The 27,946-nt window shown below is 37.4% G+C and overlaps 1 protein-coding gene across 1 annotated transcript; it reads right to left on the bottom strand.

The window, feature by feature from the left end:
* Nucleotides 1–303: 303 nt before the first annotated feature.
* KLHL6 (kelch like family member 6) lies at nt 304–22,839 on the bottom strand. Its single transcript, XM_058188543.1, has 7 exons — nt 22,536–22,839; nt 18,786–18,951; nt 10,738–11,187; nt 9,827–10,064; nt 7,587–7,789; nt 6,157–6,370; nt 304–2,634 (listed from the first exon to the last, which is right to left on the bottom strand). Exons 1-7 carry the CDS (start codon nt 22,796–22,798, stop codon nt 2,333–2,335), a joined length of 1,836 nt encoding a protein of 611 aa, XP_058044526.1. The 5' UTR covers nt 22,799–22,839; the 3' UTR covers nt 304–2,332.
* Nucleotides 22,840–27,946: the final 5,107 nt, after the last annotated feature.

Here is a 27,946-nt window from a genome sequence, read left to right as displayed (position 1 = left end):
CTGTCCTTTGATCTTCTAATGAAGAAGCAAGTATGTTTATTTAATTTGTTTGAATCTTTAAAAGATATTTAAATTTTAGGCTTTTACCAAATGACAGGAACATCTTAAAATGGCAAATGTTAACTTCAAATTATTTGTAATATTATTATCACATCTTTCAGCAAAAAAAAAATTGTGTTGTTGACAAAAGAACAATTAAAACAAATATCCGAAGTTGGGAATCACAACTCTTAGACTTCAGCTTTGTCCTCTAGAAGGGCATTCCAGGTAAATTTCACATGGTTTGTTTGTTTGTTTGTTTGTTTTAGTTATGTTTATTCTAATCAAAAGAGATTCCACCATTTACAATAGATTCATAAAAATATAATAAAACATTTGTAGTATAAGTACAAAAATAAACCAACTCCCAATCAGTTACATCAATTCAGGTTCTTCTCTGAAATAACTTGATTTTTAGTAAATTACAAAAAGCGAACCATGTAGAGGCCGACTGAATTTCTGGAAGGAGAGTGTTCCCATGAACAGATACAGCAACAGAAAAATAGTACCAATTTCCCCTACTTCCCTTTTCATATGGAAGTTGCCTATAAGCAGATTCTGCTGGGAAACATAAGTCAGGCTGTTGAAACTAGCTAGCCAAAGTAGTCCTGCAAACTTGCTGTGAGAAGAGCTTGGCATCAGAAGTGGGTACTTCATCACTGGAGGTTTTTTTTAAAAGATTGTCTAAAATGATATAGGGTCTTCTGCTTAAGCAGGGGGTTGGAGTAGAAGATCTCTAGAGTACATTCCAGTTCTATTCTAATTGGTTGGTTGGTTGGTTGGTTGGTTGGTTGGTAGGTTGGTTGAAATATCCCCCTACTAAGCTGCCTAGGGCTTTAAAAGTCAAAAACAGCATTTGAAGTGCACTGGTAGGAAGACAGTGCAGGGCCTGGGGTACAAGAGTAATGGTTTGTAATGGCACTTTGGTTGACACCTTGTGTCGGTTACCTATGTAAAAGGAGTACCAGGCAATTAATTTATTAGCTATTCTTTTGGGGAGATTCTAGGAGGTATAGGCCACTGATATACGCACATACCAGTGGTGGGTTGCTACCAGTTTGTCCTAGATCGGGTAAACTGGTAGCAGCAGCGGGACGCTCCACCCACCTGCCTGGATGCTTCTGCGCATGCACAGAAGTGTCACGAGTGCACACGCATGAGCAAACCGATAGCAAACTAAATTGAAATCCACTACTGGCGCATACATATAAAAGCAGGCTCTATATCAAAGTGTGAGAGAATCTGAACTGGAGTTAGCAACCCTAGGTAACAAGTAGGGAAACTGGGCATCGTATAAGACTTTTGCCTGCATTTATTTGTTTGTTGCTATCTATAGTGTATTGGTGGAGGACAGGGGGATCATCCAGGTTATCTTTCTTTGTAATAAATGTAATATGTGGCCTTCATATATGCTTTTCACTAATGTTATGTTAGTAGAAAGTTCTGAGTACAAATGTAGGCCAGGTCCTCCATAGGACACACAGGGCAAGTTACTTGGAGGAGAGGCAGAGTTTATTTCAACAGCACAATGTGCAGAACAGCACTTAGTCAGTTCAGCCCAAGTGTCAATATCGGCAGAAAAACTTAAGAGGTACTTTGTTTCATAACCTGGGGTTTACTGTGGTCAGATATAGCCATACCTAGTGGGTGGTGTGGGTGGCAAAGGTGACACAGAATATGGAAGTCAGTTTCTTCCCACAATTACATTGAGCTATTTCTCCAAATTTGTGTTTTTTGTTTTCATATTGTTACGTTTGGTCTGCTGCGATTTACTGGACTTTTAGCAGGTAGTTTCACAAATTAATTACCATCCATGTCTAGCCATCCCCCATTTTATCTTCTAAGAATTCCTGTTGGGACTAATTTGCAGCATACCAGCTTTTCTCTTTTTCCTTCATGTTCATCTATGAGTGCATCGGTGCCTAGAGGCATCAGGCTGCCCTCATATCTCTTTTTATATGCAATGTTTCCCTTTGCACATATTACTCTGTAGAGCACATTATTTTTAAGCCAGAGAAGTGCACTGCAAAATCAGAGATATGTGCTAACTGAAGGATAGTAGTACTGTGGTTCACGTATCACTTTGGGGAGTACAAATGTATTCATACCACGATGCATATGTCTTTCCCATACCTAATCATTATATTGACAAGTTAGCATGTATAAAAGGAAACAGAGAAAATACGCTACACCAGCATGATTGTTCCATCCCAATAATCTCTTTATAACTTTTGGGAAAATGAGGTATTTCACGAGCATGTATTCTTCATTTATCTTGAATCTTCCTTCAAAGTTAAACTGATATTGCACCAGGCACTACCTTACGGATGTATGTATATGATTTCCTCAGAGTGACACTTCCATGATGCGAGACCCCACGAGGGAGGATGCACTCCTCTGTCAATTTCTGGGTCTCAGCATCCCAACATAGCACTGTGGCGATGACATCATTCTTCTCATCCCGTCCTCCAGTAATGAACAGTTTGTCGTTGCAAGGAGCAATCCCACAACTAGCACATTCATGGTTTAACTGAGTCACAAGGCACCATATATCTTTGAGTGGGTTGTAAGAATAGACTGCTTTCATTGCCCCACCTGGAAAGGGAAGATGGAAAATTATTCTTTTCAAGAAGTGACTGGTTTCTTCAATGCATAAAGTGAAACCTCAATTTAACAGACTCCCGTTAATCGATTTTGAATACAAGAGGCCAAACTTGCCGAGAAGACAAAAGCCAGGAATCTTGTCTCAAATATCCTTTCTAAGGAGGTAGATGAGACAAAACAAATCATCATTAAATCAAAGAAAAAATGTTACCTGAAGCAAAGACTTGTAAATCAACAAGCAAATGTAGCTGCTGGTCTTGTGAATTAACAAAGCAAGGATCTGGTGGGATAAAAGAGGTCCTGAAGCCCTCCAACTTTCCTGAATCAAGACATGGGGCTTGAATCCCTCTAACTGCCTGGTATCTTAGGGCAGTGTGTGTGTGTGTGTGTGTGTGTGTGTAAGAGAGAGAGAGAGAGAGAGAGAGAGAGAGAGAGACAGACAGACAGACAGACAGAGACAGAGAACAAATGTACATAATAATCATTGGGCCTCTATGTATTCCTAAAATATTGATATGCTTCAATGTTCTATTGAAACTGATTTGTGTGTTTGTTCCTAAATATTTCCTGGCTATTGATGACCAGGGATGTGTGTCTTGTCTTCTCTATCCACACTGATATGGAAAATCCAGGCAGAAAACAAGAGGGACTTATAAGATCAATGTATCTCAACAGACTGTAAGTGAGTGACCATAAGCCCACAGGTAATACTACACCAGGGTTTATGATTACAGTGCACATTAGCTCCAGGATGTCTATTGCTTAACTCCCTACCTACATCCTGGTCTAAGACGAAATACAAAATTTCCTTATCATATTTTGTGCAAGATATTTAACCACTGAGAATTGTTTGGATTTGTTCTATTCAAATCAGCTAAATGGACAGCTAGTATCAAAAACATCATCAAAAAAGGACAACAAAGAACGTTCTTTCTGCGCCAACTCAGTAAGCTCAAACTGCCCAAGGAGCTGCTGATTCAGTTCTACAGAGGAATTATTGAGTCTGTCATTTACACCTCTATAACTGTCTGTTTCGGTTCTGCAACCCAACAAGACAGACACAGACTTCAGAGGATAATTAGAACTGCAGAAAAAATAATTGCTACCAACCTGCCTTCCATTGAGGACCTGTATACTGCACGAATCAAGAAGAGGGCCGTGAAAATATTTACAGATCCCTCACATCCAGGACATAAACTGTTTCAACTCCTATCCTCAAAACGACACTATAGAGCACTGCACAACAGAACAACTAGACACAAGAACAGTTTTTTCCCGAAGGCCATCACTCTACTAAACAAGTAATTCCCTCAACACTGTCAAACTATTTACTAAATCTGCACTACTATTAATCTTCTCATAGTTCCCATCACCAATCTTTTTCCACTTATGACTGTATGACTGTAACTTTGTTGCTGGCAATCCTTATGATTTATATTGATATATTGACCATCAATTGTGTTGTAAATGTTGTACCTTAATGAACATATCTTTTCTTTTATGTAGACTGAAAGCATATGCACCAAGACAAATTCCTTGTGTGTCCAATCACACTTGGCCAATAAAAAAAAATTCTATTCTATTCTATCAAAATGATATCTGGAAGTATATTAAACACACAACTTTTTTGGCATATCCTACTAGACTGTACATCAATTATGTCAATACAATACAATTTATTATTATAGTTCTAGACCAGAACAAATAAAAGCACTCAGCACTTAAGAATTCTAGTATAAAATAATAAATAATAACTAAAACCTATAATAAAATCCAGTGTCTTTTATACATGGTCCGACTATACAATAGTTGCAATCGCTAAACTGTGTGGCTCATTGTGGGTTCAACGCTAGAAGGGAAATGACTAAGCAGTGCAAAGGGTTAGTCACAATTGTTATATACATCGCTATGGTGGAGAAGACAGATATTTGCGACGAATCCCCAGTGCTGCTGCACAGAATCTGGCCACCTATGCTGTAGTTATGGCCTGTTCATCTTTAAGCAGCCACTGAAGATAGGTAGTGTTAGAACGGCCAGGATACTTAACCATCAGAATATGTTTTTTCCTAATCTCTGTATAAAAGGAACATCTAAGGAGCATGTGACCCACAGTCTCCACCTCTCCTGAGCCTCAGGAACAGAGTCTTTCTGTGAATGGTATCCTTTTATACTTGCCATACAGAACGGCTGATGGAAGTGCTTGGCACCATGCAAGTGCAAATACTTCCTGATGGTTTGCTGATTCCAACTGACTAAGATAGCTGGCAGGAGCAACAACACATCTAATGGCATCTGAAGCCAGAAACAGCAGAACTTTCCCTAAATCTGCCTGCCTCTCGATGTCCTCCACCCTTTGCTGCAAGGTTTGTCTTGCTAGATTATAGTCCAACTTGAGTATTAAAGTTGGGGAGAAACCTAATTTGGCAAGGTTGGACTCAACAGCCTTGATCCATGATGAATAGAATTTGTCTTGGAAGATTAACGGAGCAAGACCTTGCAGAAAGAAGTTAAGCTTTAGACAGAGATTTAAGGATGCTATTCAGATTCTTGCTTCGTCTTTTATCAATCCTGTCTCCAGGCGCAGAAGTACATTTGAGATACAATGTGGCATCTGGAGAATTGATCTAATGAATTTGAATTGAACTATTTCTAATGACCTAAAACATGAAGCTGACGGTCCGAGCAAGGTCCCATAAAGAAGCTGTGCTAGCGACTTAGCCACAAAAAGCTTAATAGCAGCAGGGACATAATATCCTTCCTTTGTACGGAAAAAATTGAAGAAGCCTGTGGTCAATTGAGGCATAGCTTAATCCTGGTAACTGTATCAAAGGCTGCCTTGAGATCTATAAAATCGGTGTATAATAATACAGGTCTATTTGAGATGCATTTTTCAATCAGGAGATGAAAAACTAAGCACTGATCGGTGGTGACTCTCCCCTCTCTAAACCCCATCAATTATGTCCTTGTCTGTGACTTAGTGAAAATGTGTATGAAATTATTGTCAAAGAATCTTGGTTTGTAAATATGAAATGAGAGGAGACATATATATGTCACAGACTCACTGAAAAGAAAGCAAAATATTCTATTTCCTTACATTCAAAAGTTCATCTAAAACATTGCATTTTTGTACGTATGTAAACACGCACACACACATACACATTCACTCATGCTGTACATTTACCATAATACATATATAAGCAAGCATCATACTGTTACATTACTTTTAAATGATTTCAGTAATACCAATATGTTCATTCTCCTATAAGAGAACCTACTAATAATCAATACTCTAATTAATACCATAATGTATCATTAGTACTAACTTTACTATTGTACATTAGCTAACACTAAATGTACTCTATATCTCTAGAAGTATCTGCATGATCTAATTAAAAAGAGTATCACAAGTCTGCAGTTTGCAATAAACGATAATAAATATAACTATAAAAAGAGTTCCGAGTTAAAGAAAATATGCAAAATTATTAAGCTTGTTAAAGCAGATATTAAACCTACCCACAACATAGATGTGGTCATGAAAAGTTGTAGCATTGATACATTTTGCTTCAACAGGCATAGGTGTTTTTAAGCACCAGTTGTTTGCTGTTGGATCATAACATTGTGTATTGTCAGTAGCCAACTTTCCGTTGGGTCCTCCTCCAATCACATAGAGTTTCTTTTTGTAACTGGCTGCTCCAAATGAGCTCACGCTGATCATGAGAGGAGTTGCCTTTATTAAAATCAAACAAATAAAATAATTTAGGAATGTGTTAAAAATTAATTTTGATGTTATGTGTCTTATTATATTAGGGAAATGGAATATGCAATTGAAGTCCAAAGTTAAAACATGCTAATTGATTAGGAAGAAGAATATTACAATAATAGAGAAAGAGAATGAAAAATTGGTTCAAAATCTTTGTGGGTCAGAAAAAAAAATGCAAAACTTGCTGCAGTGTTCATGGGATAAGGACTCAAAACTTGGCAACACGATTGTGTTGGGGAAAAATAAGGGAGAGTTATAGATATGAATCTGTGGAATAGAGATTCAAGTCTGTGCTTGCCAATGGAATGACAGAGTGGCTTTGGGCAAATCATCATTTCTGAAACTATTTTTTTCCACAGGAATAAAATAAAGTAATTACCAACAATGTACCAATATCATTATAATAGTTAAAATAACAAGAATTGTTATTTTTCAGCAGAGTTAGTCTAATTCCAGAAGAGTAAATTATATTGCAAAGCATAAGAAGTAAATAAATGTGCACAGGAGGAATCTAACATAGAAATCTAGAAAATATTTCTTACATACACTTGAAATACCATTTTGAAAAGAAAGAACAGAAAGTTTTTGCTCATAAATGGAAAATGAGTTTCTTAGGAAACATGTAGCTAAATGTATACGTGTTTGTTTTAATTTAGACCCATGAAAATTGGCACATGAAGTAAAATACATGCATCTATTTTTGCATTCTCGGTTTTGTGAATTCATACTAATGTAAAAGTGGGAAACAGGAATTGAGAGTAATGGTACAACATTACAACACTGTCTATGAGCAGTGCTTTGCTCAGACTTGTGCACCCTCTGTGTAGGCTGCATCTAAAAACAGTCTGGGATTTCTGATCTGCTTTGAAGATCTTCACCTGCAACAGCTGCTACATGGGGCGTGAAAAACAGATGTGCTAAGTTCTGTATGTCTCTCTTGTCTAATCTACATTCATACTCCACAGCTAATAATGGAGGACAAAATAAATGTTGCTTTAACACTCAGTGCATCTGCTGGCTAGATCTACACTATATTATAGATGCAGACTTTAAAAAAACATTTCTGGTGTCGTGTGTGAAAACACTATATGTCTGTTTACTTATATTAAATAGCATTATGTTATTTTGTTATTTTGGTCCTGTTTTCTGTTTCACTAATACTGAAAGTACATCTGTACTTTACCTCAGACCAACAGTTGTGAAAGGAATCATAAATCTCCACACTGTTAAGTCTTTGTACACCATCAAAACCACCAAGCACATATACTTTGCCACCCAAAACAGCCATTTTGTGCCTCCATCTTCCAACATTTAAATATTCAATTTGGATCCATTTGTTGATGGATGAATTATACTTCCAGACTTCATGCTGTGTTTCTTTTCCTCCTGCAGCAAATAAAAATCAAATTCCACTTTTTTCCAAGATTCAGGACATATTCTCAATAACAGTTTTTATTCACATGCTCATTGACCATTATGCTGTTGTCTGTTTTTCTTGTTTAATAAAATTTTAGTCCTCATTGCTTAAGAGATAAAAGAACTAATGTCTGACACTTTTTTTATTCATAGAATTTAAATACATCTTTATGTTTTAATTGGAATTAAACAATAACATGTTTGAAAAACAGAAGTCTTTTTATTTAGTTAGTTCGTTAGATTTATACCTTACCATTTCTTCAAGAGCCCAAGTATATATACAGTACTCAATCACTCAATATTTTTCCACCAAAAAGTATTTTTCCCTTGATTAAATGTGTGATTAAAAGATGTCCAGTAAAAAGTTTGTGGGAGAGAGTGGATTTAAACCTCAGTGCCAGTTTGTCATATTCTTTACAAGCCTGAACTTGGAAATAGACAAACTTTTCAATCCAGGATGCTGTACTGTCCTATATAAATACTTTTCCAACATCCAAAAGATGCAGATGTGACATAGAAGTGACCTCACCAGGGAGGACACAATATTGGTTCCTTCCTTTTGATCTTGGAGAGGATCTGTGAGCTTTAAGATGCTAAATAGATGCATCTATTTTGCACTCAAACTTCACAAAAAATGGGGCTATGCTACAAAATCATAAGTGGCTGATGACCCACAGCTTCTCTATCCATCGTTAGCACCTCAACAATCTACACTGCATAAAAAGCAAAAGATTTGTTTCATGCTATTTATATTTGCACTTATAACTTTATCTATTAATGCTATGTAATGTTTTGGATTTCATTTCCAAAACATTCTTAGGACTAATGAATAGAATAGAATAGAATTTATTGGCCAAGTGTGATTGGACACACAAGGAATTTGTCTTGGTGCATATGCTCTCAGTGTACATAAAAGAAAAGATACCTTCATCAAGGTACAACATTTACAACATAAAAGATGGTCATAGGGTACAATTTAACACTTAATGATACAACACTTAATGATAATCATAGGGTACAAATAAGCAATCAGGAACAATGGGAACCCAAATGTAGCTACTGTGTACTTCAAAATAAAAGTGGCCAGATTAAATACTTGCACATGCTAAAATACATTTTGGAGATCATATTCAGAGCTCTGCACAGCCATGCTATCTTCCTTCCTTCCTTCCTTCCTTCCTTCCTTCCTTCCTTCCTTCCTTCCTTCCATCCTTCCTTCCTTCGGCATAAACATAGTAAAGACAGGGAAGGCAACAGCTATGCCCCATAGACCCAGGTCATCCAATTAGACTCCTTCTTGCTATCCACTCTTCATCTCACATTTTTAATAAACCTGAATAAATGTGAGCTCTGAATAGGAACTATACCAAAGAAGGGAGGGAGGGAGGGAGGGAGGGAGGGAGGGAGGGAGGGAGGGAGGGAGGAAGGAAGGAAGGAAGGAAGGAAGGAAGGAAGGAAGGAAGGAAGGAGAGAGAGATGTCACCAAAGCTGCTGCAACATCCTCCCCAACTGCTTCAAATCATCCTTGCTTCAGCAGCAGGGCCTCTGCAAGGAGCTATATAAGTTATACATTACACAAAGTGCCAGCACACGGGGCACCAAATGATGAGAATGGTGACAGCCCAATGCCTGTTACAGAGCACCAGGTTGTGGGAAGAAACCTATCCAGTTACAACTTCATGCAATTGTGATATAGGAGAATGAAGCACCAGAAAACTGCAGTTGCCATGTGGCATGACTTGACACACTGAAAGCAAAAATATTTACATAAAGGCACCTTACAGGTCAGCAGCACTCCTGTTAAACAGCATGTTTCTTCTGGAAGTAAAGCCTTTGGAATTATGGATGGCTTCCCCAGAGATGCTACCCTAGGGAAGTGGATCAGAGAGTTCACCTTGCATCTGTTTGCTTGTTTACTTGATAGTTCACTATTTAGCTCTGTGACTCTTCTTTTCAGAAAAAAAAAGCAGGGGAGGAAGAGAGAGAACAAACTATTTCATTCCTTACCTGAAATATAGACTTCATTTCCTAATGTAATACAAGCAAATTCCACCCACTTTTTATTCTCACTTTCTAATTCTTGTTCTGTGTTTGGCAGTTTTGCCACTTCCAAACGACTGCGTCTCAAAGGATCAAGGCAAGTTACTTCTGATACAAATTTTTCATCCTTTGTGCAACCGCCTATAATCATAAAAACCTCAGACTGGAATTCATGCATTCTGGGCTTTGTTCTTCCTGAAATCATCTAAAGAAAAACAAAATTAACTATTATTGTTGTTGTTGTTTGTTGTTGTTAAAATCTAGAACCAAAAACTACTTTCCCCACCTACAAATGTGTATTTAGGTCATGGATGCACATGTTTATAGGGACTAGAAGTGACATTTGGTCCTGAGGTCAAATGTGGCAGATATTGGGTGGGTTAATTTACTTACAATTTCCCCTTTAGATTGTATAATAAGTATAATTTGGTAGCAATTTTTGAGGATGCTCAGAGCCCTCAAACCGGTACCATTATTCTAGGCTTTAAACACATCATACATCAAAGAAGTGATAAGGAATTCATTCATAAATATAATTAATAACAGATTTTTCAGGTAGAATTGTAAATAATAACAAAAAATCCTATGAAAAATTAATAACAGATTACTGTCAGCAGTTGCACAATTTTAGGGGGAAATATAAAATTGTGTGGCTACAAAAGTTTACACAAAAATATTTTGGTATTCCAGGAGCTGTGTGTGCTACTGAATATATGAATATATCTCTGATTTAGAACAAAAAAGGTTGTTGAAGGCCATGAAGCCATTATCCATGGAACTAATCAAAGTTGCATTTAGCAGTCAACTTTCTTACCACAGATAAGATCTAGATAATCTTTGTATTGTAGTTCCTTTAATATTATTACATTTTTACTCACCTCATTTCCTGATAGATGGTACATTCTGGCTTCCTGAAGCAGAGGAAAGACATCAGGACATTGTCTGATGAGTGGATCTGCTTCAACAGTGTCTACAAAATACCAAGGATCCAGAAGAGGTAAACGCACACTCTCGAGGATATGTGGGAGAAGTGGGAGCCTGTCCACTGTTTTGTGACGCACCCACTTCATAACTATCTGAAATACTTGAGCTTCTTCAGTGACACAGAGGTCATCACTTTTTAGCATGCCATTTAGAATGTCTGCAGGCAACTCATAGACCTCATCATAATTCACCACTTGTGTAAAATTCTGGACAATATAATTCTCGACTTGCTGCTTCAATGTATCAAGGGAATGAGCATCGGCCAGCCTGAGAATCCCAACACAGTTTTCTGGGTGTAAAGCTTCTTTAAGGAAACTGGAACAAGCTTCTACCATGCGCAAAAACTGAAAGCACAGGAGAAAGATATCATATAGACCTATTTTCTTGTCTTTTTTCACTGCTCTTGAAAAACTCTAAGAACATGAGGAACAACATTGGATGATGTGCAAAATGCCCAAATTCTTATCTTACAATTTCTGCCCATTGTTTCTTGTTAGGTACAGTAGTTCAAGTTTGTGCGTATTTCAGTTATGTAGTAGCAATCCATGACTGAAATCTTTTCTTCTCACTGTTGACTTTGACAATATTTTGATACAGTTCAAGGGGAACAGGATAATCAGCAGCCAGGCAAGTCTTCGCAACCATCTGGAAGCACTGAAGCAGAGTCCTATATCTAAGAATGTAATAAGAGTGTCCTTGGATCAGGCCAAAAGCTTATTCTTTGTAAAGCAATAGCCAGATATATCCTAGAACTTCATAAGTTCTAGTGAACAAGCACTAGAGGACAAGGGTCTTCTTCCACAGTTATTCCCAAATGCAACTGATACAATTATTGTAATAGTACAATAAGATTCTGGGCATACTATATATTACCTCAAAATGGTTACTTGCATATCACTCTGCTAAATAGCAAGATATATGTTGCGCATTCAATGGTAATTGTTACTTTTCATCAAACATTTAATTGTTTATATTAATATTATAATGAATGCTTATGCAAATTAATCTCAGTAAAATACGACAACAGACAAGGTTTTCCAAGAAACGACTATGCTGAAGGTAAATTAAGCTCTACTGATAGTCCTCTGAATTAAAACAAGTGGATCAGCAAATGTTTTGACTCCCAGTTGTTTAATGAGGGCAACAATTATGTTGCTATAAAAGCTACTCTATTGTACTCCTGAAATTAAGAAAGTGGGTGTAATTTATTTTAATTATTTTCCAAATAAAATTTCTGCTGATAACCCTTAGTAACATTACTGAAATGCATATTTATGGGGTTAGAATAAATAATTAATAATCCTACTTACCCAATATTAGTAGTACAATAAGATTAATAATAACATTGTTTGGGATATATGCTTTTATTAATTATCATTAAAATAAGCAATCCAAAAGTAATAATAGTACAGAGGTTAATTTGTTTACATTATACTGAGTTCATAATTTTACACGATCATTTAATACATTGTTGAAGTAATCAAATTATACAAAAAGAAAAAAAATACCGAATGAAGGCTAATATAGATGTCCCAGGATAACGTTGCAGGGTCACCAGGACCAGCATTTTGCCATCTGAGCTGTCGGACTCATGCTGGGCCACATCTCTCCAGCTCTGGAGAGAAGTTCCCAAAAGATGGGTTCCAGCACGAGTCCAAAACCTCAGATGACAAAACATCTGGTCCCTGTGACTGACCAAGATTGGATCCTGAAAAAATGTTACCATATCTGGACCGTGCTGGCAAATAGCAATAGCAATACTGGTAACACTTAGACTTATATACTGCTTCACAGTGGTTTTTACAGCCCTCTCTAAGCTTGTGATGGCGAACCTATGGCACACATGCCAGAAGTGGCACGCAGAGCTATCTCTCCGGGCATGTCAGCTGTCACTCTTACAGGTTGTGGCATGCACATGCGCACCAGCCAGCTGGTCTTCGCACATACAGGAGCACTGGAAACCAAAAGAGCAGCTCCCTGGCACGCATTCGCGCACTGGGGAGCTGCTCTTCCGGTTTCTGGTGCTTCCCCGTGCACGTGTGCATGCTCCCGTTTTGGCAGTTGGTGCCGAAAAGGTTTACCAACACTGTTCTAAGTGGTTTACAGAGTCAGCATATTGCCCCCAACAATCTGGGTCCTCATTTCAAGGCTGAGTCAGCCTTGAGCCTGGTAAGATTCGATCCGCCAAATTGCACACAGCCTGCAGTACTGCATTCTAACCACTGCACCAGCTGCTAAATATCCATTCAGTTACTCTAAAAGCTATCAGCATTGGAATCAGCCTGGTTATAAGGCTGAATTATACAACCATGTCAGGTATAAATGTTGGAAGATAGTATTGGCAGTTTGCCTGGCCATTTCTTAATACCTTCTGCCGAATGTCCTCCACTGAGGTATGTATCACACACTATTTGGTTACCCTCAGATATCAGGAATGATTCTCTTTTCATCCTAATATTATAGTAAGATTAAACTTGTATGCACAGGATGAGTCTAGTGGTGGTTCAAGTGATTTTGAAGTGTTTGATGATGCCTCTCCACATTTCATGCAAGCAAAACTGGTGAGAGGACAGTTATTTTCAGTGGCCCATTAAGGGGAGAGTGGCCCATTAAGGGGAGAGCTGTTCTATCTTCCTACTTCCCCCTCTTTCTCAAGTTGTGCTTCATGAAGCAACTGTTTAATTCTGCTTAATAATAAAAGTGTCATCTTGTTTTGTGCTTTAGGCATCAAAACATGTTAAGCAAGTCCCTGTAATACCACATCAGTTTCTCCCTAACAGCTGATGAAACCTCAAAATAGTTTTTGGTTTGTACATAAACCAGTTACATGTTTAAAACCAGCATGGTTTTAAAAAGTAATTAAAAGTAAAAGAGAGAAGTGAAAAACCAGAAACAGTTTAATAGGTTATGTAGATTTTTAAAATTATTCATAGGAGAATCTTATGTTCTGAACCATGTCCTGTTGACACATTTACGTTGCTTACAAAAACTGAAAATTAACAGACCCCATCTATAAACCACTTGTTTCCTGTTTTTTGAGATAGATGTATGGAAATATTTGACTTAGTATTTCCAATGAAGCTTATTTAATAAGTATCAATGTAATAATCAGTTGCATAATATTAGACACATTTCTCAAACAAATAGTAATGATTTTAGCTAGACTATTACTTAATGAGACAAGAATTACAGATAGTTCTGTTCAATTCTTCAAGAGAAACTACTGATGCACTTTCTTCCATTTTGAGTTGGAAATTTTAAAAAAATCTGAAATAGACCTTCTAAAGGAGACTTGACATCTGAAAACAAGTAAAATTGTAAATGTCTTTCCCAAAGTGGCTCTCCAAAACAGGAAAATTCTGTAGCCTCAGCCCATGTTGCATTATGGCCTCATTTACTATTCCCATAAAAATATTATATTGTATGTGTCCCCTGGCTATTTGAAGGGTGCCCTCATATGTACTGTAATACAAAGAGTCTATCACTGCTCCCATGCTAATTTTGCTAGTTTCGTGTGTTGAAGGTAAAAACAGGGTTTATTCACTTTTTACTCTTCAGTTTATATCTTCTTTCCCAGAGAGTATGTACATAACTTTTTCTACCAATTTTCCTCACAATAAGCCTGTGACATTGTAATTAGACAATGTGACTGACCTAAAATTAGTCATGAGTTTCCCTGATTGAGAATGGACTCCTGTTTAATGCTAGGAGTCTAATGCTTGACACCCACACCCACACACAAGGCATTGATCTATAACCTCACAAGGTTCTATCTGTCTTCTATGTTTTACAAAATGTACACCTACCACTTATAATCTATTTCCAGAGGATTGTGTTTTCAGTATGCTGATAATATTCAGCTGTACCGTTCAGTACTCTGCTGACTCTGTGAAACAATGAGCGACTTTGAACACACCTAAATTTAATAGGCTGGATGGGAGAAAAGAACTGACATTCTTTCCAGTCAAAGCAGAGGTCCTACTGGGAAAGAAAAAGCTGGATACTGGAATTTAGATACTGTTGGTTCTGGGTGTGATCATGACAACAGACTATGTTATCTGTGGTCTTGCTATCTGCTGTTATCTCATGTAGTCACAGTTAATGAATACAGTATGGGGATAATTTGTTTATACCGTATATAAACAGTTTCATTTATTTTTGAACAAAGTTCAGTTCTATCCCCCCGTTTTTCATATGCACAATTCATATCCAGATTCCATCCTAATATTTCCTAGCAATCCTAGAAATTTGTCGCATTACATGAAGCATTTCCTTTATTTTCTTCCACAGTGAAAATAAACCAGAAAATATACAGTGTAAAAGTGTTAAATCTGAGATGGGACATACTATACCCTTATTTCTGATTTCTTTTTTATTTATTTATTTTATTTTGGTGAGTTGGAGAAAGGGTTTGGGTTTATTTTCAAAAGTTCTACAAACCCACCTACCCCATTCACTGACTCACAGGCTCATTATCCACAATTTTTTTATCCATAATTATACACTGGAACATAATATGCAGATAAAGAGATCCATCCCCATCATCCAGAAGGAAGAGTTTCATAATTAAAAATACTTTTTGATCTATCACTATCACTAGATTTTTCAGGCATGGTGAGAGTGTTCTCCCAATTATGGTTAATGAGTCTATTGTGACCCTTCCTCAGTAATCCAGACTTAGCAACATTTAATTATACTTTGGTTGCAACTTGTAACATCATTTCAATGTGGTTGAAAAGCTTCCAGAAAGTGCAATGCAGTTGAACAATACACAATTCAACAGTTAAGCTGATGACCTATGCAAGGTATAGAAATCACACAATCGGTACTGATCTTTAAAGCTCCAAAGGACTTAGGACCAAAATGTCTCTCTCATTATGAACATGCTCAGTTATTCAAATCAACAGGAGGGCCCCTTTTGAAGATTTCTGCATGATCCAAGGCTACAAACTGAATTTCTCAGGGAGATTCAACAACTTGAGTTTTTCCACAAGGCTGTTTCTTTTTCCACTCCCAGGAGGTATCGTTGGTGTTTACTCTCTGATATGGTGAGAGATGTTAAGACTAGGAGTTAAAAGTTTCAGGTTTAAGTCCAGCATCAGATGCAAAAGTTTACTGGATGATTTAAGGTAAATTATTTTGTCTTAGCTTAGTTTATGGCACAATGTAATTGTTATGGGGAAAACTAGGTCTTCTATTACACTTAGATATGAGCACATGCCAAATAATAGATTAACAGATTAACAGAATTGGAAGGGACCTTATAGGTCATCTAGTTCAACCCTCGCCCAAGCAGGAGACCCTACACCCGTGATGGCAACCTATGGCACGCATGCTCGAAGTGGCATGCGGAGCCATTTGCCTGGCATGCACAGCGTTGCCCATTCCTCTTCCAGGTTTCTGGCGCGCATGTGCACACAATGATCAGCTGGCCTTTGTGTGTGCAGCAGTGCCAGAAACTGGAAGAGCTCGTCTTCTGTTTTCCGGCGTGAGCATGTATGTTGGCCAATTGATCGGCGTGTGTACTTATGCAGCAGTAACTGGAAAACTTGCTGGCCAGCACACATGCATGCGCCAGAAATCAGAAGTACCTTAGCTGGCACGCGCATGCCCCCTGCGCAGCTCCTCTTCCTGGTCACGGCCCTGAAGTGCGAAGTACTCCCTTTTCGGTACTCGGTGCTAAAAAGGTTCACTATCACTGCCCTACACCATTTCTGACAGATGGCAGTCCAGTCTCTTCTTGAAAGCTTCCAGTAATGAAGCTCCCACAACTTCTAAAGGCAAGCTGTTCCATTGGTTGATTGTTCTGTCAGAAAATTGCTCCTTATTTCCAGGTTGAATCTCTCCTTGTTCAGTTTCCATCCGTGGTGGGTTGCCCCAAGTTCGCTCCGATTCTGTAGAGCCAGTAGTAAAAATTTTCTGGCATTCGAAGAACCAATAGTAATGGCTGGCTGGCCACGCTCCCGAACCGGTTCCCCGATCATCAGAGGTTTGTGGGTTTTTTACTTTTAAAAGCCTCTTTTCTTCAGCCAAAAAAAGGCTTTTAAAAGTAAAAAAAAACAACGCTCTGATGATCATGCGGCTGAGCAGGGATCATCAGAACCCTTTAAAAGTTTTTTTGTTTTGTTTTTTAACAACCTCTTTAGCCAAAGAAAACCTTTAACAACCTCTTTAACCATCCATTATTCCTTGTCCGGCCTTCCGATGCTTTGGAAAATAGCTTGACCCCCTCCTCTCTGGGGCAGTCCCTGAAATATTGGAACACTGCTATTGTGTTTTCCCTGGTCCTTCTCTTTACTAGACTAGCAATGCCCAGTTCCTGCAATCGTTCATTGTATGTTTTAGCCTTCAGTCCCCTAATCACTTTGTTTGCTCTTCTCTGCACTCTTATACTCAAAATAAAAATAATATGCCCATTATTTGAGAAGTTGGTAAAAAATCTCTCTTCTACCAGGCTTTTGTTAATTTATTTTAATATCATATTTTTCACCAATATGTTAATTACTGCTGTTTTAGTTTAAAGTTTATATTTTTGCTTTGCAAACTGCCTTGATTGGTCAGTGGATGAAAAACCAGGATACAAATACCATAAAGAAATAATTAATACCATAAATATTATTACTTCCCTCTAAGGATCTTTTACTTTAAAGATTTTTGATACATTTACTTCTATTAATCCCAAAGGTAAAATTAATAGAATACTAGTGCTAATTAATTCTGTTTGAGAGGAGAAAACTTTAGCTAGCTTCACCATAGGTCACCTCCAGTCTGCAATCCAGATAGTAAACCATGAGAAGACACTAGAAAGCTGTATAGGACAGCTTGAAGGGACTTTTTCCAAAGAATCTTAATACCCACCCACCCTCATATCCCAAAATTGGAATTGGCTGTTAGAAACGCAAAAGAGAGTTTAGAAGTACAATCTTAAAAATAATTACTAAACAGTGAGTACTCAAGCGATCTATAAATATATTTGCCTTACTTGTGAAAGCAGCCTGAGTATCCTGTTAATTAATCATATATATTTATATTTATATTTATTTATATATATTTATATTTATATAAATATAATATTTAATTTATATTGATATTGACCATCAATTGTGTTGTAAATGTTGTACCTTGATGAATGTATCTTTTCTTTTATGTACACTGAGAGCATATGCACCAAGACAAATTCCTTGTGTGTCCAATCACATTTGGCCAATAAAAAAAAATCTACTCTATATGTTCAGGGTGTTAAGTTCCTTATAAGGAGGCGCTAAGAAGATCATTTTGCTTAGCATTTTGTTGTCTAAGTTGTTCTGATCTGACAGAGAAATGAGTCTTCCTAGGCGTAATTGGACTGTTATTTAGGATAATTTTTAGTCTATTAATCAGAGTTTAGAATGTGTTCTTGTATGATCTTGTGTGACGGAATGTAGACCGAATTCACAAAAGAAGGAAGTGCAATCCAGAGGAATAATGGACAGCAAAGTTTAGATAATTTGGTTGGATGGAAGTGGTCAATTCTCAGTGTATATCTTTATTGATGCAAGTAATTTACTTCAGGTGAACTATTTCTGTCTATAAGTGAGGAACAATAAAGGAAATAGCTTGTAAATAACTCTGTGTGGCTTTCTTGGTTTTGGAGTCTGACAGCTTGCCATTTATGGGCTTGATGCATGCTCCTCCTGGTTCAGCCATGATCAGTTTGACATCTTATCATAGTCACAGTTTCATTCAACATCTGCTTCACACATTGCTAATCCCTGTTTTATTCAATAAACAACTACCTATATAGCAATATTTTAAAGAACATATAGTAAAAAGCCATTAATTGGCTATGCTTATAAAGGCTACGAATTAAATGCAGCAGTTAAATAAAAGTAACTCATAGCTTAATCTTAATATGTGCTTTGTCCCTATATATATTTTCCATTAACTGCACATATTCACTAACCTGAAAAAGGCTGGCAGCTTCAAGGACTTTCTGCACATTTTCCTTGGTAATCAGCACTTTACTGGTATATGTATAGTCCAAAAGAATCTGCATTATTTCTGCATCAACACCCTTAATAACTATTTGTTCTTCATACTTTTCTTTTAAGTCATTGCAAAACATTGCCCTAAAGGAGAAAAATAGACTGTTCAGTAAATCTGGAAAATCCAGTCGATGTGTAAAAAGTTCTGGAAATAAGTGTGCAATGCCACTTAAATTATTTCACTTACTATACTGGAGCGGGACATCAATATTACAGTGGAACACATGGAATTTTAATTTCAGTGTATCCAAACAAATATTCCAATAATTCACCAAAGCAATGGTTCACTAATATTTTAGAGCAAAAAGATTGTGCTTTTATTTTGATTGAACAAAAAATTAATAGTTATACCAATCTAGGTGATTTTATTTTGATTTTCATAATGACTTTCCCAAAGGAGTGGGCATTACAACAGCAGAGTAAGGAGGTTTTTCATTTTGGTTTGATAAAATAATTATATTATAAACAGTATATTAATAACAGAATAACAGAATAAGCGTGGTAGAAGATATCTTGAAGATCTTCTAGTCCAAATCCCTGCTCCATCAGAAAACCCTATACCATTTTAGACAGATGGTCACCCAATCTCTTCTTAAAAGGATAGAAACAAGTGTATGAAAAACAGATTTATTTTTTAACATTGTATCTCTGTCAATAATCTGGAAACTATGTTACTTCAATGCCCATTATTAGTGAAAAGAAAATTTGTGTTTTGTTATATATAGATAATGCTGTTCTTTCACATATCACATTGGGTCTGAAATGCCTACTTGAGGCATTAGTTAAATTTTGCCAGAAAAATCAATTCAAATTAATCATGATAAATTCTCATGCCAGATAAGGTACTTCTGCTTTGGGTTTTGATTTTTAAAAAATTACAGATGGAAAATTCAAGATCATGAGATGATAGTACAGAATTTTAATTATTTGGGCATTTTATTTAATCATGCTCTATCCTGGCAGCAGCATTGAAAGGCATTACTTCAAAATAGCAAAGCAAAATTCAGAGGCGGTTTGGTCTTGTGGTAAAGACATCATGCTAAAAACAAGGAGACTGTGAGTTCTAGTCCCATTGTAGGAATGAAAGTTGGCTGGGCCAATCACTCTCTTTCAGCTCACAAGTTTAGGCTCACCTGTTGCAACTACCGGTAATAGATGATCTGAAAAAAAGGGAACTGAACCTGTAGGAAACACTAGGAAGAAAAAAAATTCTGAAAGCAAAATCTACTCTGATGGCCTTCAATGCTTTATTCAAAAAATGGAACATTTGTTCCTGCAACAATCTAAATATTACATCTCAAATTTTATGTGGAACTTCAGTTTTAGTTACATTTATCAATAATAACAAAGCCCAACTGCAAGTAAACCTTTTAAGACCTCCTTTAAATGTTCCAAGTAGAATTCCAGAGATTCTGTTGTTCTCTGGAAACTGGGTGATGTCGATTGAAACAAAGGCTTTGCTAAGCCTACAGCATTAAGTTTTGATTACAAACATATTTTTAAAAATAAGGAAGGATTGCTTCATGAAATCCCAAATGATTAGATAGTGGTTTAAACAGGTGACCTACAAGATTAGTCAGATTGGTACTGATCCTATGATTTATTTTCCAGGGGTCCATTAGCATATAATTATATTAAACAAAAATTTTTGAAATAATTCAATACATAAATTAATGACTAAACCAAAGTTCCACGTTCACCTGTAGCTTTTGGAATTAATTACAGATATAGATTCAGCTCCTTATATATCTTAATAATTTATATTTAAGTAAATACAGAATTGTCTTTTCAAAAGCTAGATTATATGTATCGCCATCGAATATGCTACACCTTAGATTTCAATAAATCCCCACCCTCAAAGATTTTGCCTCTATAGTGGGTTGACTTTGAAACAGTGAAATATATTTTATTGTACTATGAATTGAGAACCTTTATCAGGATGTTATCTGGCCTATTTATAAAATCAAGCCCAGAAAGAGATACTGTTACGATAAAATGTTACCTGCAGATAAAAATCCTAAAATTGCAGAGGCAATTATCTGATTTTTAATCAAAACTACAAAAACAAGGTTTTAAATCACACTTCAATGTTGGAATTTTAAGTGTTTCATGTAATATCAAATATTTTATTTGTTAAACAGTTTTATCTAATTCCCAAATTTTAGATTACGTTCATAACTTGCTTTTGGCCTCTGTGCCATAAATAAATAATATTAACAATAATGTTTTATGTCAATACACTCCAACGCTATACTTTGACACCAAGTTTACAATAGGTTTATTATTATAAATGTTATACCAATAATGAAAAAGAGCAAGAACTTTATAGTATCCATGTTTCAAGAAACCAAGCAAGTCAACTAAGAATGTTAGATTCTTAATGTGGAATTTGGATAAGATTTTTTTCCCCAAAGTATTTCTATCTGGAAGTCAAGAAATATTCAGGCATAAATGACAGCATATTGAGTTCCTGTTTTTGTTCATGTCCTAAAGTTTTAAAAGTTATTTTGAGAAATTATAAAACATCTGGGAGGAAGAGATACCTACTGTCTAAGCTGAATTGTGATCTATATTTTATGGCAGAGAAATTCAATTTAAAAAAGAAAAGTGAAAATATTACAGGCAGTCCTGGATAAGTCTTCCGCAAATCTGTGTTTTACAGTTTTTAGATCTTTATATGGTCTAACTCTGCATTTTATTGGCATTTTATTGAACATGATACAAGACTTTTCAGTTTTTTTCATGTTTGTTTTGTCAAAAATATTACATCTTTTATTCCCAAATGAAGTGTTTCCCTAAACAGAATAAAGAATTGGAATACATAGATGATGTCCAGGAAAACTTTAAATGTTGATGATTCAATAACACCAGAGCTATTTTCTCTAGATAAAAAACAAAGCAAAGGGGGGAAATCCAGCAAATTTTCCAAGCGGAATTTCATTGAATGTATACTTAGAAACTCCTACCTTATTAACAGAGAATAATTATTGTTAGCATCTAATACAAGGTCAGTCAATTCATTCCTGTCAGTAATTATAGATTAGGGATTTGCAGCCTCCATATTTATTAGGATAGGCTTTAAAATGATTAAAAATGAGTAACTATACCTAAAGCAAACAAATAAAAACTCACAGATAATTTCATCACCAGGAAAGGAATAATAATGACACTATATATTGGAAAAGCTTATAAGTTTTTAATTTCCTTTTCCTTTTTGAGTCTTGCTTTACCCTCTGTTTATTTGTTAGATCTAATACTGAGCCAGTAGATCAGAGTAGAAATCAGGAGACTATGTGTTCTAGTTCCATTTTAGGCACAAAGTCAGCAGGATAACTTGGGTCAGTCACTTTCTTTCAGCCCTAGGAAGGAGGCAATGGGAAACCACTTCTGAAAAATCTTGCCAAAGATTTAAACCTCAGAGACTAGTCCAGGCAGTCACCAGGAGCTTGATTCAAAGGCACTCACACACAAGGGTTGCAAAAATACAATACAACATTCGCTATAAATGTGTTCCAGCATCATCCCAAATACAAAATTTTGGGAAACATACATAATACAGATAGATTTAAATCAAGTATGTGAAAATGTAGTTTTATCATCCTATTTGCTAAATTGATAGACATTTGTTCAATCCAGTGAAGAGGTCTTATTTTAAATATCTACCTTACCTAAAATAATTGCTTGCTGCTGCAAGGACTACACGGTGGCACGAAAAATGCATGCTGCCAACACACAGGGTAACGTCTGTGAGAGAGTTTTCTAGACGGAGATTCTCCAAGCCATTCTGTAGGACCATGGATAAGCCTGTGTCATTAAATTTAACCCTTTCATTCAGAGAAACTTCCACAAATTCTCCCATATTTCTGGTACATTCATTTTCCAACGGCAATACAGTTTGATCCTCCAAGTCCTTCTTCACCATGTCCCCCATGTTTGATCACTTAGCACCATGTCATGCCATTGATACTTCAATTAGAGATAGTCTCTCAGCCTTAGACAAGTCATGCTGCAGATGTAAGACGGATTTCCTGTGAGGGCCTCCCCACTTATCTACAGCTGTCACACTCACATAACAGGAAGCCTTGCACTTTCTCATCCTGTTAACACAAACAAAGTCAGTTGTTTTCTAAATCTTATATATTTCAAGTAGTTTTCATATACCTAAACATGACTTTCGCATGCCTTTGAATATGAGAAGACTATAATTTATAGCAAATTATAATTGTTTTCACTTTTTTTGCAGTTGATTGAAATTATTTGACAAGATATACTGTATTAAACCTTTTAAACATCAAACTTGACCACGTGGATAAGGAAATGTACAGTGAAAATAAACTTTGTATTTACCAGTGTTTTAAATTCAAATAACCGGAAATGAGATAAAGTGTTTCTCATTAGTGTGTGAATGTCAACAGTATCATAATCAGGAGTTCTATATATTAACGTTTAAGAAATGGTGATAAATTACTTTAAAAAATGATGAAGGGGAAGTCGTTTCTTTTTTCTTTTTATACTATATTCTTTTCTCTTTCCTATTTTTTCTTTTCTGCATTTTCTATTTTTTCTTTTTATTCTTTTTTTTTTTTTGTATTAGTTTTTATCTTTCAATTTTATATTTCAAAAAGGGTATCTATATACTAATTACAGCTGGATTTTTCAATACATATTTATTTTATATATTGGTAACCATCTAAAGTCATTTTTCATTTAATGTAATCCTAGTATTATAATATATATCAATGCCAGCCATAATGTCAATGTACATTGAAATAATATTGGCAATATTAAAGAGAAAATTCAATCTGTGTTTATTCTATGCTAATTTGCTTTCCCCAACTGAGGAACTATTTGCATGTCTTGCTAGTTCCAGTAAAAGAAACACATTAATCTTTTTTTTCCTAAGGAATATACTCATAATGGCATCCTCAGGCTACCCATTGTCTATCTCAAAGTAACGTTCACTTTGTTATTTTTCACTGCCCTTCAAAAGTGTGTTTTTCTCACTTCTGTTATTACAAACAGTGGCAGGTGATCAGTTTGTGACAAATCATTTGGTAAGTCTGAAGAACGACACAGGCCTTAGCCACTGGTTTTAGGAACATTGCCTTTTGGCTGTAGAACAGTCAGAGCTCTGTCATTGTGCCAAAAAGCTATCCCTCCAACATCTCTTGCCAACCCATGGGTGGCAGAAAAGACAGGGAGAGTAGAAAAAGTGAGACAAATCTCCAACTTCCATGGGATTAGAAAGGGAGCCTTGCCCATAACTTTCCCTTTCTGTTTCCTAACTTCCATTGGTGGGAAGGGGAGAGGAAGGGGAAGAGAAGAATGATTCCTTTGATTTTTCCGTGGCCTTAAACTGGTATCAGAGACGGTATTCTCTGCCCTACTTCTCTCTTCACCTGTTTCTGGTATGGTTGGAAGCTCTACTGAAGCAGAGTAAGATTGGAAATTTTAAGTGTCATAGCGCTGCAAGTCCAGCACTGCATACCTGAACTTCAACATTTCTGTATGGAAAAGCAGTGAGTCATTCTTTTTATGTCTTGGGACCTGAGGCTTCTTTAAGATAATAATTACTTTCTCGCCAAGGCCGTTACATCAAATGGAGACTGCCAATCCAAACCTCAGACTGCATGGAGATTTCCTTGCCTTTGTTTTTTTATGCAATCATCCCTTGTACTGATGCACAAACTTTCCACATGATTCAAAGGCTCCAGAAAGCAAAACATACAAACTGCAACTACAAAATTTAGAAGGCTATAGCAGGTAATATCATCACATTATGGATTTATTAAAAAAAAGACATGCTTCTGACAATATTCACCTGTTTGATATCTTTCATATTGCAGCAGATAAATTGGAATCAGCTCTAATTTTGGATGCTGAAAAAGACTTCCATTTGATCCAGATTGAATTTATGAAGTAGCTTCTAAGAAGATAGGTATTTCTATCATCTTTTGTTTACTGAATTACAATTTTGTGTCTTCGCCCAGTTTTGCTTTGTGCCTTCGAGTCAATGTTTACTCTTAGTGATTGCCTGGACAAGATCTAGTCTGGTGCTTTACGCCAAACTAGTTCTCTTCACACATTGTGTAGAGTTATTAGGAACTGGTTTATTTCACCACCTGTTATCTTATATCCGTGGCACCTAACAAGGATGCCTCTTATAAATTTGTATAAATCTTCAATTTGATTCTTGAATCATCAACCTCATTTGTTGGAGAATCTCAAACTATTAAGGATGTAGTGGTGCTCAATACTAATTATAAATTGTGCTTATATGTTGATATTATGTCTATCCTTGATAATTATGCAATACATTAAAAATGCTTATTGAAGTTGTAAAGCGATATGATTAGATTAGATTAGATTTAGATTTATTAGATTTTTATACCGCCCTTCTCCCAAAGGACTCAGGGCGGTTCACAGCCAGAATAAAACAATAATTATGTACACAATAAAACAATAATTAAAAAACTTATTGAATATCAGGCCAAAATTAAAACCATTTAAAACCATAAAAACCCCATAAAATTTACATCAAAATATTAAAAGCTACTAAAAATTTCTATGCCAGTCCTGTGCGAATAAATAGGTAAGTCTTCAACTCGCGGCGAAAGGTCCGAAGGTCAGGCAGTTGACGGAGTCCTGGGGGAAGTTCATTCCAGAAGGTGGGAGCCCCCACAGAGAAGGCCCTTCCCCTGGGAGCCGCCAGCCGACATTGCTTGGCTGACGGCACCTTGAGGAGTCCCTCTCTGTGAGAGCACACGGGTCGGTGGGAGGCAATCGGTAGCAGTAGGTGGTCCCGTAAGTAACCCGGCCCTAAGCCATGGAGCGCTTTAAAGGTAGTAACCAAAACCTTGAAGTGAGCCCGAAAGACCACAGGTAGCCAGTGCAGTCTGCGCAGGAGTGGTGTTACATGGGAGCCACGGATGGCTCCTTCTATCACCTGCGCAGCTGCATTCTGAAACAACTGGAGCCTCCGGGTGCTCTTCAAGGGGAGCCCCATGTAGAGAGCATTGCAGTAATCCAAGTGAGAGGTAACAAGAGCATGAGTGACTGTGCATAGGGCATCCCGGTCAAGGAAGGGGCGCAACTGGCGAATCAGGAGGACCTGATAAAAAGCTCTCCTGGAGACGGTCGTCAAGTGATCTTCAAAAGACAATCGCCCATCCAGGAGAACGCCCAAGTTGCGCACCCTCTCCATTGGGGCCAGTGACTTGCCCCCAACAGTCAGCCGCGGCTGCAGCTGACTGTACCGGGGTGCCGGCATCTACAGCCACTCCGTCTTGGAGGGATTGAGCTTGAGCCTGTTTCTCCCCATCCAGACCCGTACAGCTTCCAGACATCGGGACAGTACTTTGACAGCTTTGTTCGGGTGGCCTGGGGTGGAAAAGTACAGCTGCGTATCATTAGCGTGCAGTTGGTACCTCACCCCAAAACCACTGATGATCTCACCCAGCGGCTTCATATAGATGTTGAACAGGAGAGGTGAGAGAATCGACCCCTGCGGCACCCCACACGTGAGGCGCCTCATGGTCGATCTCTGTGCCCCTGCCAACACCGTCTGCGACCGGTCAGAGACATACAAGGAGAACCACCGATAAACGGTGCCTCCCACTCCCAAGCTCCCCAGCTGGTGCAGCAGGATACCATGGTCGATGGTATCGAAAGCCGCTGAGAGGTCTAATAGGACCAGGGCAGAGGAATCACCCCTGTCCCTGGCCCTCCAGAGATAATCAACCAACGCGACCAAAACCGTCTCCGTACTGTATCCGGGCCGAAAGCCGGACTGGAACGGGTCTAGATAGACAGTTTCATCCAGGTATTGGGGTAATTGATGTGCCACCACACTCTCTACAACCTTCGCCACAAAGCGAAGGTTGGAGACCGGACGATAATTTCCTAAAACAGCTGGGTCTAGGGAAGGCTTCTTGAGGAGGGGTCTCACCACCGCCTCTTTCAAGACAGCAGGGAAAACCCCTTCCAACAAAGAAGCATTAATAATCCCCCGGAGCCAGCCTCGTGTCACCTCCTGCGTGGCCAGCACCAGCCAGGAGGGGCACGGGTCCAGTAAACATGTGGTGGCATTCAACCTCCCCAACAACCTGTCCATGTCCTCAGGAGTCACAGGGTCAAATCCATCCCAAACAGTCTCAACAAGACGAGTCTCCGACCTCTCACCTGGATCTACCCAATTTTGATCCAACCCATCCCGAAGCTGAACGATTTTATCGTATAGATAACTACTAAACTCCTCGGCACACACTTGTAAGGGGTCCTCCCGCACCTCCTGTTGAAGGAGAGAGCGGGTCACCCGAAACAGGGCGGCCGGGCGGTTATCTGCCGACGCAATGAGGGAGGAAACGTAAAGACGCTTCGCTTCCCTCAATGCCACTAGGTAGGTCCTACTATATGACCTAACTAGTGTCCAGTCAGCTTCCAAATGGCTGGATCTCCAGGCACTCTCTAGGCGTCTTCTCTGGCGTTTCATCTCCCTCAGCTCCTCGGAGAACCGAGGAGCTGGTTGAAACCTGCGCCGGGTTTAACCCTAACTTTCAAAGAACAGTTAAAAAAGGATGGGCATTATATTTTTTAATGCCATTGTAAGAAACTTAAAGTTTCTTATTTTTTTAAAAAAATATTTTTTATTAAACAGTTTATCTTTAAAAACAACACAAAAAACAATCACACATATATCAAAACAAAATACGTCAAGACATAACATATTGAACATTACATAACATTAATGGTAATTTTACAGCATTCCGTATCAACATACATATTTTGCTTTTGTAGTTCTCTATTCTATCATTTCTATTAACTACTCAATAGTAGGATAATCACATTACTCCAACATACATATACACTTTATAACATATACACATTATAATATTCATTGTTCTTATCTACACATTTATATTTGTTTATATTTACATCTCTTTATTTATTAAATATTTCTTGTTCTGGTTTCTGTTTTTGAGCCAACTATACATTTTATTCCATATTTCATAATATTCCGAATCCTCTCTCTCTTTCAACTCCATAGTCATTTTATCCATCTCTGTGCATTCTAGAAGTT

This window comes from Ahaetulla prasina, chromosome 6 (genome assembly GCF_028640845.1).
Source record: "Ahaetulla prasina isolate Xishuangbanna chromosome 6, ASM2864084v1, whole genome shotgun sequence".
Lineage (NCBI taxonomy): Eukaryota > Metazoa > Chordata > Lepidosauria > Squamata > Colubridae > Ahaetulla > Ahaetulla prasina.
Note: the sequence above shows the minus strand (reverse complement) of the source record. Positions and strands in the feature narration are given on the sequence as shown.

Coding starts and splice junctions, on each gene's coding strand:
- KLHL6 (XM_058188543.1), bottom strand. CDS start 22,798: ATGGGGGACATGGTGAAGAAGGACTTGGAGGATCAAACTGTATTGCCG. Junction 10,065..10,737: donor ACCATCTATCAGGAAATGAG/GTGAGTAAAAAT, acceptor GTTTTTCTTTAG/ATGATTTCAGGAAGAACAAA. Junction 2,635..6,156: donor TGACCACATCTATGTTGTGG/GTAGGTTTAATA, acceptor TTCCCTTTCCAG/GTGGGGCAATGAAAGCAGTC.